This window comes from Leuciscus leuciscus, assembly GCF_965113295.1.
Source record: "Leuciscus leuciscus genome assembly, chromosome: 14".
Lineage (NCBI taxonomy): Eukaryota > Metazoa > Chordata > Actinopteri > Cypriniformes > Leuciscidae > Leuciscus > Leuciscus leuciscus.
This window is the reverse complement of record NC_138738.1, coordinates 25,901,343-25,921,466: the sequence shown is the minus strand read 5'-3', so window position 1 is coordinate 25,921,466 and position 20,124 is coordinate 25,901,343. Positions and strand designations below refer to the sequence as shown.

The 20,124-nt window shown below is 35.3% G+C and overlaps 1 protein-coding gene and 1 long non-coding RNA gene across 2 annotated transcripts in view; one reads left to right on the top strand and one right to left on the bottom strand.

Moving 5' to 3' along the window:
* Positions 1 to 20,124, top strand: part of LOC309474494 — a 255,496-nt gene that overhangs the window by 190,889 nt on the left and 44,483 nt on the right. The window lies entirely within an intron of this gene.
* ube2o (ubiquitin-conjugating enzyme E2O) overlaps positions 1 to 20,124 on the bottom strand; it is a 95,069-nt gene that overhangs the window by 73,601 nt on the left and 1,344 nt on the right. Inside the window, exons 2-7 of the mRNA XM_082136703.1 lie at positions 8,082 to 8,141; positions 7,751 to 7,861; positions 6,963 to 7,060; positions 6,711 to 6,774; positions 5,401 to 5,544; positions 5,130 to 5,239 (exon numbers count right to left, since the gene is read on the bottom strand). Of these exons, the coding sequence (XP_081992829.1) occupies positions 5,130 to 5,239; positions 5,401 to 5,544; positions 6,711 to 6,774; positions 6,963 to 7,060; positions 7,751 to 7,861; positions 8,082 to 8,141 (587 nt within the window). The remainder of the gene's footprint in view (positions 1 to 5,129; positions 5,240 to 5,400; positions 5,545 to 6,710; positions 6,775 to 6,962; positions 7,061 to 7,750; positions 7,862 to 8,081; positions 8,142 to 20,124) is intronic.

Sequence of the window (20,124 nt, the reverse complement as noted above, 5' to 3'; positions counted from 1 at the left end):
GATGGAAACATTAGTTATGTTTGGAGATTTATCAGGCTATAAATTAAATGTGCAAAAAACCCAGGTCTTAACTTTTAATTGCCAACCATCTAGTTATTTGAAGGGAAAATGTAAGTTTAAATGGGGAGAGGAGTATTTGAAATATTTAGGGGTTCAAATACCCAAAGATATCACACGACTATTTGATGTAAATTACAAACCACTATATTCTACAATTAAATCAGATTTGGCTAGATGGAATATCTAGGAATTATATGGTAGAATTGAATCAATTAAGATGAATATACTCCCAAGATTTTTGTATCTTTTCCAAACACTTCCGATAGAGATAAGTAAACAAAACTTTATTGAATGGGATAGATTGATATCACGATTTATATGGCAAGGGAAAAAAACAAGAATACAATTTAAGACACTACAACTACAGAAAGAAAAAGGTGGCCTTGGCTTGCCATGTTTAGAGGAGTATTATCGTGCAGCCCAGTTACGACCTTTATTATGTCTATGTAATCCATATTTTAAAGCCAGATGGAAAGAAATAGAAAATGAAAACCTTAAAAGACCTCCAATTCAAGCTATAATGGCAGATGAACACTTGACTAAAATGTACACACAGGAACTCAATCCGTGGACAACTAACTTATTAAAGATTTGGCAAGATACAATAAAAAAAACAAATTTGACAGACTTGGTATCAATCTTGAGATGGCCCGCTTATGACTCAACTTTTGCTCCAAATACTATAGACGACAGCTTTAAAGCTTGGACTAAACGAGGCCTCACAGCATACTGTACGTTTTTACATAAAGGGCAAGTGTTGGATTTTGAGACACTCAAAAGTGAACACTTGTTATGTAATAAGGATTTTCATAGGTATTTACAAATAAGACACAAAATTAATAATATTGTAAGGGAACATAATGACAAGGAAAACCGTATTATTACAATGTTTTTTTCAATTTATAAAACGGGTGACATGACAAAAATAATTACAAAATTGTATAAAAGTCTACAAGATAGAAAATTAGAGAATACCCAATATATTCAAAATAAATGGGAAATGGAAGGAAATCTGGAAATCCTAGAGGAAGATTGGGAAAGTATCCTTAAATCACAGTGGAAGACAACACACTCCTCATCCTGGAGAGAATTTGGTTGGAAAAATGTCACTAGATTTTTCCTCACCCCTAAGCAAAAAAGATATCGAAGCAAAAATGCAACTTGCTGGAGAATGTGCGGCTCAAATGGAGCCAATCATAGCCATATATTCTGGGAATGCTCTAAAGTTCAGAAATTCTGGCAAGAAATTCATAAGAGTTTAGAGAATATATTCATGGAACCCATCCAATTTAGTTTTTCAACTCTATACTTTGGTTTTAAAAGTCTTAAATCAGAAGACAAATCTGATAAATATTTAATAAGAATTCTGTTGATAGCTTGCAAAAAAGCTATAACCAGAAAATGGTTGCAACCTGAAACAATTGTTGCAATTGTGAACGAAATTTACATGATGGAGAGATTAACAATGAATCTTCGGCTTCAATCCGAGAAATTTATCAAGCTATGGGGAAAATGGATAGACTACATTCTCCCACTAAGACCAGACCTAGTTTAGAGATTACGATATTTTAAGAAAAGTAGGGAAATCTTAAGAATTATTGAATAAATAGAGAGATAACATCCATATAAGGAATTAAAAAAGTAATGGTAGGAATAATAAGGAATTAAAAAAGTAATGGTAGGAATAAAAATAAAATAAATCACATAAATAAAACAAAATAAACACATTGGGAATGAGAGTACTTCTGGAGTAAAATGTAGCATCCTCAAGTTTTTATTTTTTATTTTGTATACAGTTATATAAAAATAAAAATAAATGATCGGATCAGGTACCCAAACTATTGGCAGAGCAATAAATATAGAACTATATATCTGATTAAATTACAAACAGATACTGTGTTGGCTGGCATTGCCTTGTAACTAACTGTATTGATGCTACAATTGATGTCTTTTTTATATAATTATTTTTTTAATTATTATTAATTTTAAAATTTTTTATAATATTTGATACTGTAATATCTGAACAAAATCTGTTTCGCTTTTCTCTCTCTTTTTTTTTTCTTCAGCCAATATAACCAATTGTTGAATGCCTGTTCTGCTGTGTTTTTTATTATTATTATTATTATTATTATTATTATATATTTTTTTGCCAATATAACCAATTGTTGAATGTCTGATCTGCTGTGTTTTTTATTTATTATTATTTATTATTATTATTATTTATATATATATATATTTTTTTTTTTTTTTTAGCCAATATAAACAATTGTTGAATGTCTTTTCTAAGTTTTCAGGTACCATCCTAATGTAAGGAAATGTTGCAATTACTGTAATAAAAACTTTTTTTTTTAAAAATTTAAATTTTTTTTTAAAAATAAATAAAAATCACTTCCGACCAACTGTCTTACGTACATGGGTTACAATCCACTTGTATTATGGACTCACAGAGATGGATTATTTCCTTAAAAATCTTTGTCTATGTTTATGTCAATAAGAAAGTCATATACATCTGGGATGGCATGAAGGTGAGTAAATGATGAGAGAATTCTAATGTTTTGGGTGGACTATCCTTGTACTGCATGTATACAGTCACTGCTTTGTTACTTGTACTGCAACAGGAACTGCTCAAAGAATCATTGCAACATTTAAAATGTATATGAATTTTTTTAATGTATTCTGTATTTGTAATTGTGCATTTTGTATAGTAATGTATATCATGAGGATACTGTGCATTACATGTATATTATGCAGTTAATGTTTTGTGGATTCTGGTCTTTCCGGTCACAACATAATTGCATCCAAGACCTTCACTCTGATACTTGTGTATATGCTTTAGTGACAATAAAGAATGTACATTTATTTGAATTCATATTTTCAATTACATTCATTTAACTGCTTGTATAAGTCACAATTGAAACGGTTGATGATTGTTAAAATATATTTACAATTTTAAATGTTAGAAGATAGTGTTAATTAAATGAAATAACTAAATACAATTATCAATTAAAAAAATGGCAACAAGAACAGTCTTTGTGACATATGTAATGAAATGCCCTTTGAGGTCTGTATCTGACAGCAGGCCACGACTGTAATTTTCATATTGTTTAAATTCCTCTTATTTAAGTGATCATTAATTTTGATGGTGTAAACGTATATCATGCTAACAATGAGTAGTGTGATGGCCATGGTTGCCAACCTTGATTATCTGAAGTGAAACTTTCTTGACGGCTGAATATATCACACACGTTTGCTAGTATTCTCTTTAAATTGTAACAGCTCAACCTAATCAGAGCCTAACATGCAGAATAATCATCAGGAATAAACAAATATTCTCCGAAAACATTGGACACTACAATATTTTAAGTATTATATACAGTACTTTAATGTAGGCCTACAATTACACCTGAATAGACTGAATAGATCTCTTGTGCTCCTAAAAGCTTCTACCAACTAAGTAGAGGCAGCAGGTAAATACAGATAAAATTAAAAAACAAACATAACTTAATATCGCTAAAATGAAATAGAAAGCTGCGATTACAGATGCTCACATCCACACATATAAACACACCACTGACGTCTTCACGTCCAGGTCACGAAGCTGTCAATCAAAAACTCAGTAACCAATGAGAACACACTGCTACTAGCCCCGCCCCCATGAGAGAAATGTGTCAGAACGGCGAACGAAAACTCAGGGATCGTAAACGAAAACTTCAGAAGCGTAAATGAAAACTCTGGAAGCGCATTTGTAAGTTCAGATCAGCGATTGAAATATGAGAAATACTTAGCAAAACATGCAGTGTATTAAAAACGAAGTCAAAAAATTTGCCTGCGATTTATTCTTTTTCAGTTTCAGAGATAATTTATTTAGTTTCAATTTATATTTTCATTAGTTTCTTGAAAAGCTACGATCATTATTATTGGCACAAGAATAATTCCATATACCGTATTTTCCGCACTATAAGGCGCACTTAAAAGCCTTTCATTTTTTCAAAAAACGACAGTGCGCCTTATAATCCGGAGCGCCTTATATATGGATCTGGCTCCTTATATTAATCACATCACATATTACATATTCACAGATCACATATTAATGTCTGTAAAACAACCGCTGACTTAAACATTTTGTTTATACTTTCGCCTGGCACCGGAGCGCGAGCCTCCGCTGACTGCGCGCGCACCTCCCCAAACAGACGAGGCATTTATACTTGACGCAACTGTTTTGTTTTAGACTGAACACCAGACCATACAACTGATTTAGACGCGCAAACTGGGTGCCGGTGTGATGAGATGTACTAATATCCGTCTGCTTGGGCAGATTCGGCTCAAAGTCGTGCATCATCGGATGCGGAGGCGCGCGCGCTGTCACAATGACGTCATTTTGCCGCGCGCGCGCCTCCGCATCCGAAGATGCATGACTTTGAGCCGAATCTGCCCGAGCAGACGGATATTAGTTATTAGTTTTTTATTACCTTTGCGCTCATGCGGACGCGTCAAGTATAAACAAGGTTTTACAGCTCAGCCACTTGTTTTTTCATATTTTTTTGCAAATGGTAGATCTTGGTTTACATTTGGACTTTGGATGTGATCTTAGGCTTGAAAAGGTTGGTGACCACTGCATAACGCAAACCCAGTCAAACGTTTGACTGCAGTATCTTCTATTCTATGCGCCTTATAATCCGGTGCGCCCTATATATGAAAACAGTTCTAAAATAGGCCATTCATTGAAGGTGCGCCTTATAATCCGGTGCGCCTTATAGTGCGGAAAATACGGTATAAACAGCCCCTAAGGCCATTTCTGTGGACTATAGGCCAGTGATAAGATTATTTACAATATGGAAATGAAAAAAGTTATATATTGACTGTTAAAAAAGCTCATGGGATCTCAAACATCTGTTGAGATTTCACTGGTCTTTGCCTCTTTGGATTACTGTCCATCTAGCTCTGTGACAATCTTTCTGGCAGTTTAGTGAATAGGCGTGTGAATAATTTTTTTAAATTTTAAATCAATCGACAGCCCTAGTTATAAATAATCAAAATGATAAAACTGCAGTGTGGAAAGCTGATTGTACCTGCAAAGGTTCTCCTGTGTGATGGTTGAAGGCGGTGGAAAGACACTGTCTGACCCCTTTGGAGAGTAACTTTTTGTAATCCATGTCACCTTTAGCTCCACCACTTGAACCTGTAATTATACAAAGATTTCTTGTACGAGACATATATAACTAGAAATGTAAATTATTCAAACATGTTGAGACATATAGCAGAAGCCTGATTTGGTTTCGTTATTTTGACATTCCCAATAACAGAACTCTTGTCTCAGTTGGAGTCAAACTTTTCTCTTACCTCTTCCACAACAACTCTGAACTTGCTTTTCTTACTGAGAACAGGCTTCACACCATACAGCCATTGCACGTTAGCAAAAACCTTTGAGGGCCCAATCAAAACCTGACCCGGATAGAACCCATAGGCATCATCAAAGAACAAACCCTGGAGTAAAAGGCAGAGCAACATTTCACACTGAGACACATTCAACAAGTTGAGTGAGACAGCTGCATAATGCATAAATTAAACATAATGGCCTAGGTTTCACAGACAGGGCTTAGATTAGTCAAGTCAAGTCAAGTCACCTTCATTTATATAGCGCTTTTAACAATATGAATTGTTTCAAAGCAGCTTTACAGTGATAATAGGAAATTACAGTGATAATAGGAAATTACAGTAATAGAGATTGTTTTGACTTTACAGCAGCTCTAGGATAAAGTTATTGTCCAACTAAAGCTAGTTTTGATTGATTGATTCACTTCCGTTGCGAAGATCATTAGTTATTAACTTAGGGGCCGCTAACACGACAACGTTCTAACAGAAAACTCTCAACGTGCTCCGGCCGCCTATCAGCACAAAACAGTGCCTGGTGTCTCGAGAACCCACTCCCGGAAATAGGTTCCAAGGTGCAAACGATTTTCAGTTATCTCGGGTGCAAACCTACGCAACCTCTGCGCAAACCTCTGGGCAAACACCGACATTGCGCAATGCGCATCACGTGTTCAGTCCATAGGTATGCGCGTTTTAATATATATGTGCGCAGCCGTGCAGTCCTTTTTTACAAATCAACCCTCAACAAACTATTTGTCTGGCCTTAAAAATGTATAATACAGAACTATTTATCGCATCCGCGTAGCCACGTGGTGACTCTTGGTACAGATAAAACGATCTGATTAAGCCAGTATTAGACCTTAGTTAATTAGGACATTTATGTAACTTTTATAAACATGCGTTAGAAAAACATTACTGGTGTGCAGTTGAAACAAAACAATGGTACTGACATGACATGTTGGAGCTGTTTTAACTGAAAGCAACTTGCACTGACATATATTAAAATGTCAGTGAAAGTTGCTTTCAGTTAAAACAGCTCCAACATGCATTTTAGTCTGGGACTAGGCTTAAGCCTTGTCTGTGAAACTGGGGGAAAAGGTTTTTTATAGCACAGTATAACACTGGGGCAGATAAAAATGACTTGACCAGCATATTTCTACTGAGTCTGACACACTATGAATACCGTTATATCACCCAGCCCTAATGAATATTATATGACAACAAAAAAAGACCACATAATTGATAATGCAGACAAGAACACAAACATTCTTGGCACCTACCACATCACTGACGTGAGGGTAAATATCATAGAGTTTTGCACCATCTTCCTCACTCATAGAACATCTACAGTGAAAAAATAAATTGTATTAAACACAACACTTCAGTACGAATCCTAAAAAGTCAGTTTATGTAGCATTCTTTCTTCTCTACTATGGAGTTGCACTTGAACAAGATTGAAGGTTTAACATGTTCAGCATCATACTGCATGACCCACACTGACGTGAAGCAATAAGATATTGTGATTACGTTACCGTGCACCGTTGGAAAGCTTCACAACGATTTGGATGCTGAGATCATACACCTTTCCAAGCCAGAAATCATATACAATGTAGTCACCATACATAAATGACTGTAGACAGGTACAAAACACAGATACATAGTTAGTTAACTATCTATTAGTCATCCATTTTAAGATGCTTTATGGAAATTACTATTAATATTAGTTATTGAGTGTCAGTAGAGTTTTCATTTTTAATCCCATATGACAATGTTCCCTCCACAGGAATATTTTTTTTTCTCCTTAGCTAACACAATTATTAGCATAATAGCATTCCCTACATTTAGGACATTGTGCAACCTCTCGTTACCAAGATCAAAAAAATTTATTTAGGCTTTAATTGACATTTAAAAACATACTGACACATATGCATAGAAATTAGACATAGAGCTAATTTGTAAGGTAAGCATGATTTGATTGGTAAGCATGGAAGCACAAACATGCATGCTGCAAGAGAACTAAGGAGGTTTGTTCGAGGGCGTGAAGCACGCACAAGCTTCCCTGTTTACCATTTGTACTGTAATGTGCTCTTTGTATGCATTTATATGTGAATTAAAAGACCATTCAAAATGAAAATGAAACTAAAATAAATTTCTATATAGTTAATAATGTAGTGCACATTTAAACTCCCACTTTTATTTTTATTAACAGAAATATTTCTTCATTGTTAGTTTTTGCCTTTATTATAATTTTCATTAATAATCTCTTAAAACTGAAAACCCATATAGACTACTATATAACTTTGTTAGTTTTTTAACTCACCCAGACGTGCTGCAGGTCTTTGCTATTTACAGGATATAGAACACAGTTGGTTCCTACAAGTTTCACTGCACATTTGGTGTTTATGTTAGTCACAATGCCACACTGTTTATCCTGCAGGATTCAAAGAACAAATTAATAACCACAACTTCAAGTACTGATACTGTCATCATAAAAAAAACATTTGAAGATGTCTATACTACAATCCTTTCTACATAACAGGACGTTTTAGTAGTTCTAGGCATTCTAGTAAAGTCCAAGCCTCTGAGACACTTTCTCTATTATTCTGTACATTGTTTTGTCTTTAAATACAAGTGATAAAAATACAACTTACATTTGAATTCATTCGCCGGACGAAGTCTCTAGGCACAATAGACCGATCTTCAAGTTTGAGCTACAGAATCAAGAGAATAGGAATTTGAGAGAGAGAGAGAGAGAGAGAGAGAGAGAGAGAGAGAGAGAGAGAGAGAGAGAGAGAGAGAGAGAGAGAGAGAGAGAGAGAGAGAGAGAGAGAGAGAGAGAGAGAGAGAGAGAGAGAGAGAGAGAGAGAGAGAGAGAGAAATGTGTGAGCAGTTGATAATAGCAATATCTCAAAGAAGTCCAACAGCTTTAACTTTATTTCCATTTGACTCCTCACTCTCCTCCTAATCAAAACAGAAAATAATTTAACATTTTTCTTCACAGCATGACTCTGCAAAAAGAATGCTGACTGCTGTTCCATGACCTCTGTGGCCCTGTCCTAAATGGCACACTTCATGTGCACTTGCAGTCTTATGGTGTAGATTTGAAAATCATGCTTTTCCCCATTATTGTTGAATCACGGAAGCTACACCAGATATTTTTGCCAAGAGATTTATTATTTATTATTTTTATACATGTATCAGACAGAGAGAAACAGGCATTTAAGAATAAGGCTACGTGAGAGGTGGTCTTCATTCCAGACTTCTCTGTTCCCCATTTCTCTATCCTCTCACCCCGTCATGCCTCTATGTTTCTCTGAGGTGGTACAGTAAGATACACCACTCTGGGACTTACAACTTCCTTGTAAGGTAGAAAAACATGTTGCTTCTGTTTAAAAATGGAACGTATACCTCATGCTTGCACATGGTACAATCCACTTTCCCTCTGTGTATACATTAGTGGTACATTTGCATCAGTTGAAACATTCCTTTCCTTGTAAGGAAAATGCCAACTGTACGAATTTAAAGCATCATCATCAGTGGAACATCTCCGCTCAGTGAACGTGTTACATTGCACACATACCTCTAAGCAAAATATATAACTCTCCCAGCTCTCTGCTCAGCACACATGTACAACATACTCTGCCTCATAAAATAAATTATGAAATTATTATGAAAAATAATAAAGAAAAAATAATACAAAAGAATAACACTAAACAGTAAATGTTTAGTCTTCAATGGACTTGCATGCTCAAATTCACAAGACCGTGGGATGTGCCATTTGTCATTTTAGGTTTCAGAAGGGTGCTCGCGAGCGCCCCCTTTGCAGCCAATAGGCAATGCACACTTTAACCGGGCTCGCAAGTGCTCGCAAGCTACGCAGCAGACTTCTACCAGACAGTCAAAGCAGCGTCATGTCACGAAAGTGTGGACTCAGAGGAAGATTGCGAGGGCTTAGGTTTCCATTTTGGACAGGGTCTATGTATCAAGAAGAGTTTAGATATATCTGACCTGATGTACATCTGCTAAATGCTCATAAACATGCTTTGTGCATTTAAAAAGTCAAGTCTAGTTTTGGAAGATCAGATTCGGATTTACTGAAATAATTTTAATCTAACGTCTATTCATGACACTGAATAGTGTCATATACTATTAGGTCTGAATATCAGTTTAAATTGTTCTTTACGATATCTGCTGATCTGGAAATATTTCATATAATTTGGTTGTCAAAATCATAAAACTATGGTAGAAACAATGCAACAAATAACAATTTGACCAAGTGTATGTGTAATACAAGAACATGAGAAAATCTGTAATTCCTGGGTTAAACACTAAATCTGGATCCAGGACAGCTCTATCTGTTAATTGGGGCATCCTTGAGATCCTGTTACTGACCCACTCTAATAAAGGCCAAATTTAACCAAATTCAACTCAAAAAAGCAGATCATACAATTCCAATATCTAAATTTTCATATGGTAGAAAAAAAATATGTATTTTTCCATTGGCTTTTGGATTATTGCAGAAAATAATTTATATAACTAACAAAAGTTTATGATTCTTGCACATTTTGTTCAACATGATAATCTTCAAAAATGAAGACATGAAACCTAAATACAATTGGCAGAAGTAAAAAGCCAAACACTGGCTATAAACAAACTACACTACGGTTACATGGCTTCAAAGTCACTAAGCTTCCAACAACTCTGTCTTTTTTTTTTTTTTGATAAATAACGAGTTATAATATTTTGCAAGAGCGCGATTATAAACACAACAAGTTGAAAGCTGACTTGTGTGCAGATGAGTTTACCAGTTCGGTGTGATGACGTTTAATGTCCTCTGTAGTCCACCTGCAGCACTCTATTTCTTTAAGGACTTTGTTGTTGTTGTTTTCTAAAAAAAATTATAATCAGATTTAGGCCTATTTGATTTTATATGGGGGGGTTTATACAGGTTCAAATTGTACTTAATTCTGAAAGATGGTGGTCTTTTTCAGAGGTTTCCCATATCAACCCCTCCCCATGAGACAAAATTAGAATGTAGTACCATTTGCTAAAAAATTTATTCCCTGACTTTCCCGAATCACCCACCAAAATCCCAGATATGTCTCATTCTTGAAGTAGCCCTAGACAAAAGGCTAGAATTGTCCACTTTATACAGACTAATCTCTTCCATCACCACCTCCTCTCTCTCCTTTATTAAACAGCAGTGGTAAAGACCTTACATTTGAAGAAGAGGCTTGGAACCAGCTCCTGCTCCGTGTCCATACTCCTCATAATTAAAATGTATTCACCGTGTTTATTGGACAAAAGTGATGCTAGCAAAAAAATGATCTGGGTAAACAGGGTATTGATCCCCTTCGTGATCATTGCCATAAGGCCCCGGCTGATTTAATACATGTTTTTTGTTATGCCCATCAATAACTTCTTTCTGACTATCAATTTTTAATTACTTCTACTCAGTGTCAAAGAAACAGATTGTGTCTTGTCCTCTGGTTGCACTTTTTGGACTCTCCCCAAATATCAATGGCCTATCCGGATATACTGCAAACACTTTTGCTTTCCTAACATTACTGGCTAGACACCACATTCTCCTGTTATGGAAACAAAATTTCCTTCCCTCAATCTTTTGACGACTGGCAATTGCAATTGAATGAACTTCATTCATTTGGAAAAAAAAAATCAGGTATACAATTAAAGGCAACATTAGTATATTTTCAGACCGGGGAACCATTCATTATCTTTTTTTCCTGAATTTTCTAGTACTACTTCTACGTCCTGTCAATTTAAACAATAAGATGTTATCATGATGGTGGCTCGAATCTGTTGAGACGTGTATGATTTTGTGTGCATGTGTCTAAACACCTGTCTATATCTCTAGATATATATATCAAAAAAAGTTTTTTTTTTTTTTTTTTTACAAATGCTTAACATGCACTCTATAGTTATGCATTGTTTTTCCCTCTTTGTGTTTGGGGTTAGGGGTGGAGTGGGAATAATATTTTTCCCTGTTTTCTTGTACCTGTATCCTGTTATTGTAAAAGTTTAATAAACAGATTAAGCAACAACAACAAAAGAATGAATGTAGTATATCAGTTTTTTTGTAAAGAACAGACAAAATACATTAAGAACCAAAGAGAAAGAGAGATGAAGTGAAACAAAACAAAAATCAAGAATATTGAACATATGAAAAGTATTCTGAATAGGTCAGGAGAATATATAGGCTAGTTGACAAAAACCAAAAGGTAGCTTAAAATTAAACCTTTGAGACTACATCTAATGCAATAGAAAAACAACAACAAGAATATATGGAAGGCATTTTCTGCCAAATTTAAATAAATAAATTAAATGATTAAAATTCAAATTAAAACCAGATTAACGATTTCCTTACAGAAAACAGTACGCAAAATATGTGACAAAATTGAGAATGAAATTAAATGATTTCATTTTCACAGTGACAGTGCATTATCCCAGTCAAATTGAAAAATAAAATGCTATTGGTGATTTCACATTTCATTTTCACTACAGTCTCGAGGCAAGACTGCCAATATTAAAATGAAAAGCCAAACGTGAAAAAGAAACTACAAATACAGTTTTTACAATGCTCTTTATTAACGCTCACGCAATAATAGTGACAATTCAAATTCAAATGTAAATTTTCGTTTTCAATTTAATTCCTCTTTTATTTCACAGTTTTCGTTTTCATTTTCAAAGACAACCTGCATGCAAATTATATGTTAATGAGTGGGTGTGGCTTATCCAAGTAACGGCGCTAGAGACACGCCTTCTGTAAAGCTAAGTCATCGACGTCCCGTGTGCATGAGTTGAATGTGTGAAACGAAATTATTTAAATGTGATTATATTGTAATCGAGACGACGAGATATGGCGAAATCTGTTAGGGAGCTTTTGCGGGAAGCTGCCGCAGCATTAGAACGTGGAAACAACCGGCCTGACCATGTTAGTTATCAGACTAGACCATAATCGATGAGGTTCATTCATGTATTAGGCTGTTTTGGAAATTCAACTATTTGGGTGTACAAAAGTCTTAGTAACACAATTTCTACAACAATTATAGCCAGACATTAATTCCCGCTAGCTTTAACCGAGAACCTCGGCCAATGTTTCATATTCGCGTCGTGCCTAACAACGCCCTTCAGCCGTGACTTATTCAGATACAGCACAAGCCTGTATCTGTCCGCTTTTTCACTGTTACGTGTCTTTTGGTTATTTTAAGTTTGTGTACAAAAAGAATCACAATGCTGATTTTCATTTCCAGTAACAACTTCTGGATGAGATCGAGAAAGCGAGTGTAGCCTACCTGCATTTACAGTAGGCTATATATAGCATTTTCCTTCAGGTCAGTCCTATATTCATAATAAAAAATCCGTTTGAATGTCCGGTGTGATATCTTGTACTTTTAACAGTTAAGGGGTTGTCCGTGCCTACCCATACACAAAAGAAATATATTTGAAATATATTTTCAGTATATATTTTGGAATATATGCAAATATTTGAAATTGGCCCAATAAATATATTTCAAGTCAAGTCAAGTATATTTGTATAGCGCTTTTCACAATACAGATTGTATCAAAGCAGCTTCACAGTATTAAATTAAAATAATACAACAAGGTTTGTTTCTAGTGGAATTTATTGATTGATAAAATTAAATTAAATATCCCCAAAATATCCCCAACTGAGCAAGCCAAAGGCAACATTTCACACTTAACATCATATATTTTTGTTATATTTCAGAATATATTTCAATGTATTTTTTTCTGTATGGGTCCCCAAAAGTGTCAAAATATTTGTGGCATATATTCCAAATACATTGAAATATATTCTGAAATATAACAAAAATATATGATGTTAAGTGTGAAATATATTTATTGGGCCAATTTCAAATATTTGCATATATTCCAAAATATATACTGAAAATATATTTCTCCGTGATCACAAGTTTGAGTCATTTCAAAAGTCTTCTCTACTGACTGACTGACTCACTCATTAAGACAGTCTTTGTCTCCATCTAATGGAGAAATAATGTAACTTCTTCTGTTGCTTTATGGTCAGGGACTTTTTTTTTTCTCCAGCGGAAGGAATTGGCTTTTAGTGATTCATTTTACTTCATGAAAGTTGCATAGATACATATGTTTCGGGATTAATATTTGTATTGCGTGGAAACCGTTTTATAAAAGCAATAAGGTACTCTAGGCTAGTGCTGTATCTGAATAAATCACGGCTGAAGGGCGTTGTTAGGCACGACGCGAATATGAAACATTGGCCGAGGTTCTCGGTTAAAGCCAGTGGGTATTATTTGTCTGGCTATAATTGTTGTAGAAATTGTGTTACTAAGACTTCTGTACACCCAAATAGTTGAATTTCCAAAACAGCCTAATACATGAATGAACCTCATCGATTATGGTCTAGTAGTCTGAGTCTAACATCATAACTAACATGGTCAGGCCGGTTGTTTCCACGTTCTAATGCTGCGGCAGCTTCCCGCAAAAGCTCCCTAACAGATTTCGCCATATCTTGTCGTCTCGATTACAATATAATCACATTTAAATAATTTCGTTTCACACATTCAACTCATGCACACGGGACGTCGATGACTTAGCTTTACAGAAGGCGTGTCTCAGCGCCGTTACTAGAATAAGCCACACCCACTCATTAACATAGAATTTGCATGCAGGTTGTCTTTGAAAATGAAAACGAAAATGAAAACTGAAATAAAAGAGGAATTAAAATGAAAACGAAAATTTACATTTGTATTTGAATTGTGTCACTATTATTGCGTGAGCGTTAATACAGAGCATTGTAAAAACTGTATTTGTAGTTTCTTTTTCACGTTTGGCTTTTCATTTTAATATTGGCAGTCTTGCCTCGAGACTGTAGTGAAAATGAAATGTGAAATCACCAATTGCATTTTATTTTTCAATTTGACAGGGATAATGCACTGTCACTGTGAAAATGAAATCATTTAATTTCATTCTTAATTTTGTCAAATTTTTTGCATACAGTTTTCTGTAATGAAATCGTTAATCTGGTTTTAATTTTCATTTTAATCATTTAATTTATTTATTTAAATTTGGCAGAAAATGCCTTCCATAAGAATAAAAGGCAATATGGACTAAATTTGTTGAAACATCTGAAAATGAATGCATTTTATAAAACAGATCAGTTTTGTCCATTTTAGAGCTTACATTTATTTAAATCTGAAATTGTAACGGGGAAACATGTTTATTGATCAATGTGCTGAAATGGTCATCTATAACAAAGCCACAGTACAGGGATTGCCCATTGTCTTATTGGGCAATCTATAGGGTTAGCCCCACCCCCACAGCTGAGTCAGGGGTGAGAAAGAGACAGAATGAGAGAAACAAAGGAAAGATGTTGTAAGACAAAAGACAGATGGGACATTGCAACCTTCTTTTTGCGATCATGTATTCAGGATTCATGCTGTGTCCTGATGAGCTGCCATCCAGAAAAATCTCAGGGGCCATGGATCTGATCTCATTGTTTAAGCATCTGTAGCATTTATTCCAGAGATTTTTTCACATTACAGACTCCAAATGGGACCAGTTTTACTCTGACTCAAACCAAATTAATTCAAATGATCCTTAAATCACATCCTGCAGTCCTTTACAGATGCATTTAGTTTACCTCCATAGTAAAATAATACTAGCTGTGATTCATATCAGGCCCTGGGCTCATTCTGTCTCTTGTGAGGGTAGGGTAGGATACTATTAATACCCATTTGTGATCTATGCTACATCCTTCTGTTCATGAAGTGTGGGGTGAGAACACTAGAAAGAGTGACTGAGTGACAATGGTGTTCTTTACAAATAATTTAGATACTAGACTCAAGCTGTCTTGGTTTTCGAGTGCATCCTATTTGCCATTTCACAACATGACTTTTCTAGAAAGAGCAATCCTGTTTTTTGCAAATTGTAGAAGCCAAGAACTAGTTGATTACAAATGCCTCCAGTTCAGCTCCGGCTCACAGCAGGAATTTTTTTAAGCACCTTAGCAGTGCAGTATGTGGTAATGCACAGTCAGGTGGGACGTGGAGAGTTAAATGGGCAGTTATCCCAGCATTTCCAGCAATGTCTCTCTCTTTCTCATCCACACATGCACACAAACAAACACACTGAAGAGAGCTGAATGGATCACTGACAGTACAATAACAAAAACAGATGGTACTTATTCCACACACAAAAAATATATATTTTCCTGATAATAAGTTTAATTCTTGTTGTTTATTCTTTCATTCTTGGGAAAAAAACGTTATGTCATGTTAAAATGTCACATATTATGGTCCTAAATTTGTGAACCTTTTTCAGTAAAACAGGCTCATATTTTATTCAGTTTTCAGTAACCTTCACTGCTCGAGCCCAAAACAAGGCTCAATTACAAAAATCAATAAGAATCTGCTCATTGTATGTTTGTTTAAACTTCATGTGCAAATGAACAAAATGCTGTACATGTACGTGTGCGTTGGAGCAAAGAAGGAGGGACTGCAGCAGAACACTGCAGCACTACAGGAACCACGCCTTAAAAGGACACGCCCCTTCCCTGACTGTTTAAATGCCTTACTACATCGATTAAAATCTTCCTGTCATTATTTTGATTTTGTAGTAAGCAATTAGTAGTGTTAAGTAGCAGTTAAATACTACCTATTGCCAAACTGGGCCACTGGTTCACACTATAGAGAATAGGATTGTTCCAAAAATAAACAAATAAATCAATAAATAAACAACATCCACAGAACTGGGCTGTATTATGATGCAAAACTACTGAAAACAATCTGACCCCATACAAATGACCCTGAAAAATTGAGGATGTTTTCTGACCTTAAATGTGAGAAACAGGGGAAAAGAGTCCTTGCATTGTGCTTGATCACATTCACAACAAGCATTAATGCAAGTTAGCTCTTCAGTGTTAAATCAACCAGCCACAGTCTTAACCAGCCAAAACTGTGAGTGACCAACAGGATTTTGTAAGTCACTTGGTTTCAGTTTCAATTTTGTAGTTGCACTGGGTAGTCCTGCCAACAGGGAAATCTCACTGGTTCAAAAACATGCTCCACATGGCTGTATTAAACATCAAATAATTGTCCTTGTATAAGTGCCAATCAGAATCTGTATATTATGACTCTATGCAAGCTTGGTCTACCTGTGAGCTGCAAATGGGGTCTAGGTGAGTGGTGGGCGACATACCGGTAGACACGATTAACTGATAGAAATGTGTCAACCAGTAGAGATTTTAGACTATCGTCTCTTTCACAGTTTTTTTTCTGTGCTGCGCCCATGGCCACGAAAGCTTATCGTCTGCATACGTTTTTAAGCACAGTGGTTTAAAACAAGTGATTTTAAACCGTTGAAGTGCAATAGGCAGCGAAACAGAACTCATTTCGCTATATGCGCGCTGTCTGAGAGATGCACGCACGTGAAGCCGCTGCTCAGTGAGCACCTTATTATTTTTGCCACTTTATTGGCTTTGAACGGTTAAATACACACACTTGTATGAGTCAAAATGCCTGTCTTTGGAAGTATCCTACAGTAATTTATGCCTTAAGTGAATGTAAACAGTTGAGAAAAGAAAACATGTGTAACAGTATATTGATCTGGTCAGCTCTTAAAGTGACAGCAGCCTAATATTCCTGCCATTGTCATTCATGTCATTAGCTACGTTTACATGGACACAATCGGAATGAAATCAATCCGATTGATGAATCCGAACAAGGTGTTTATATGAATGATAAATAAAGTAATCGGGTTGATGTGTGCGTTTATATGTCACAAGTTTCAAATCGGATCTGATGTTTTGACATGCACACACTGCACGAATATACAGAGTTTCCCGCTTTTCGTGCATAAATATTCTCCTCTATTGGTTCTTTACGTAATATTAATTCGTCTCTGGTCATAATTTAGAGCATATTAACCGTTTTGCCGTGCTGCTTATTGATCACGCAGTAAAAATGCCCCTCCCTGCGGCCAAAACCAGTCGTCTGTGGATGAGAATCCAAAACAAGGACTGGTGGGACGTTGTCCTGCTTCACTTCACAGACACGCGAGTGAAATGAGAATTTTAGTATGACGGGAAACTTATTTATATGACACTTTATTAAACAGGAAGAACAGCTCGTTCCGCGCGTCATAAGTCATTACGCTAGTTAACGTCATTGCACATGCGCAGTCCTTTCAGTTTCGGTTTTCAATCCGATCAAGTGTTTACATGTTCTCTCGATCGGATTACAAAAGGGATAAACCACCCCTTTCAATCCGATCGAAATTTCATTCGGATCGAGCTCAATCGGATCAGTTAAGGTGTTTACATGAAGGTTTTTTAGTCCGATTGAGCCGTCAATCCGATTATAAGTGTCCATGTAAACGCAGCTATTCATACAAATCAAACAAGAGAGAAAATCACTACCTGCTCTTGACTAAATCACTTTTTGTAACTTTAATAAGAACAAATGTATATTTAATTTACACAGTGATGACAACGCAGTGTTTTTATTTTTTTATTATACATTTACAATTGATGTATCATTTCTTAATGCTTGAATTTTTTCATGTAGGTCTATTTTAGGTATTTTTTGTCCTATTGCTTGTAATTCGTTTATTTGTTCTTATTTTATCACTGATTGTTTACATGTCTTCAGTAAGCTTGTGGGTTTTTTTTTTTTTTATTTAGTTTGGCTAGTATTAGTTTTTTGTGATATTGACAAGGTGACAAAAATTCTGAAATGTCTATGGTATCAAACTTTTGATATTATTTAAAGAAAAAATTACTATATTATGATAATTATTGTGAAATAAAATTACTCATATAGTGATATAACATAATGGTCATCTCGCCCACCCCTAATTCCTGGTTTGAAAAAAAAAAGAAGAAAAAAAAACCTTGGTGACACTTTGCACACATCTTTCTAATACAAAGCTGAACTAACATGCACAGGGTCCTTGGCAGGGTGTCCTAACCTGCTTGATCAGATCCAAAATTACTACTACAGATTAATTATCTACACATGGACAAAAACTATTAAAAATCCAAGACAACCTTTGTTTTACAGGATTAAAAATGGACCAACAAACATACTTTGAAAGTAAAATGAAAGGGGAAAGAACATGAGTGAGAGTCTAGGTTTCAAACTACAGTTAAGTCAATTAAAGACTCAGTGGCATGGCAAATGGCAATAGAGCAAACCTCAGCTCAAGCAGTCTGCTGCTAAACCTTTAAGACCTATGCAACAGAGAAAGCTCAGATATTAACGTATTGGGCTATTAATATGATGGCATAATACTGCATTATTGCAAAGCAGAGATGGACATAATGATGGAATGGCCTATCATGACTGCACTCGATCTAGACAAATAAATGATCCTGAAGAGTCTCAGCTACAAGGATAATATCACTACCAATATTGAATATCGCTGAAACAGAGATATTATTTAGAAATTATATTGAAAATTTTGCTTTGGTGATATAAATACTGTAAAGATCTCATGAACAGACTATTTTCCATTACTTTCCTGTTTGCAGCCATTTGATGAGAACAAGAAATAGGATGAAACATACATAACAAAAATGCAATCCCTGATTTGAAATTACTCTGGTCAGAGACATCTGTTGAACAGATGAGATGTAGAGCAGGACTCATCTATAGAAGCAGACCAATCTTCCCGTGTACTAAGCCTTGTCATTCTGAGCCTGAACACTTAGAGCAAGGAAGAAAACTTTGCTTGGATAGGAATGAGATGCTAATTACTTATCAAGGACAAGCAAAGTCATCATTAGCATAACCAACATCTTGTCCAAAAGCTTTCCAAAAGAAAAGAAATAAAGAGCTACTGAACTGGACGGTTCTTCCTGCCCACTGGGTCCTTTTTCCCAGCAGACCACATGCTGACACATGCTTCTGGTCCCTGACAGCTTGAATGCTGCATCACAGACACCATACCAAATTAAAGCATAAAGTGCATGTGCAGAAAAAGTTATGTCAGATAACAATACATTTCATACAGTATTGCCCTTTGCTAGTGGTAAAGACAATGCAATATTACGGTAATATTGGCCACGCTAAGAAGTAGGAATTTAAATAAACATGGAAAAGATCATATAAGACTCCATATACAGTATTATTGTTAAAATATAAATGATGAATGATGAATGTTTAAATGTAAATGTGATTAGTCATGAGCATTGCTGTCTTTTCTATGGTGAGAAAGCTATACTGTGTAGACCTATACTTAGGCCTACATTTATTTGTACAACTGGGAGAACACTTTACATACATGACTTAAAATAAAATAAAACTACCACCAACTTTTTCGAAAATAAGTAAAACATCAAGGCCTACACATTCTAATCAGAGAAGAGTATGAATACTCTTTTCTGTTAAAAAAAGTGCATTGTGTGCATCTTTTTCTGAGTTGGTTTTAAACAAATAATTCTGCACTGGCACCAGAAACATTAAGATATCTACATTTATGTTAGTATGAAAACAACTACACAATCTACAGATTTTTGATTGTTTGTTTAGTCAATTGTAGTTCATTCCTGTACTGGTAGGCCTTAACCATGCATTGAAGGGTGGGGTGGTTATCAGCCTGATGGTATGTCTTTGTTAGGAACAACAGCTGCCCAGTGTTGTATTCTCATTCACAGTGTTTTATTCTGAAACTACAGCT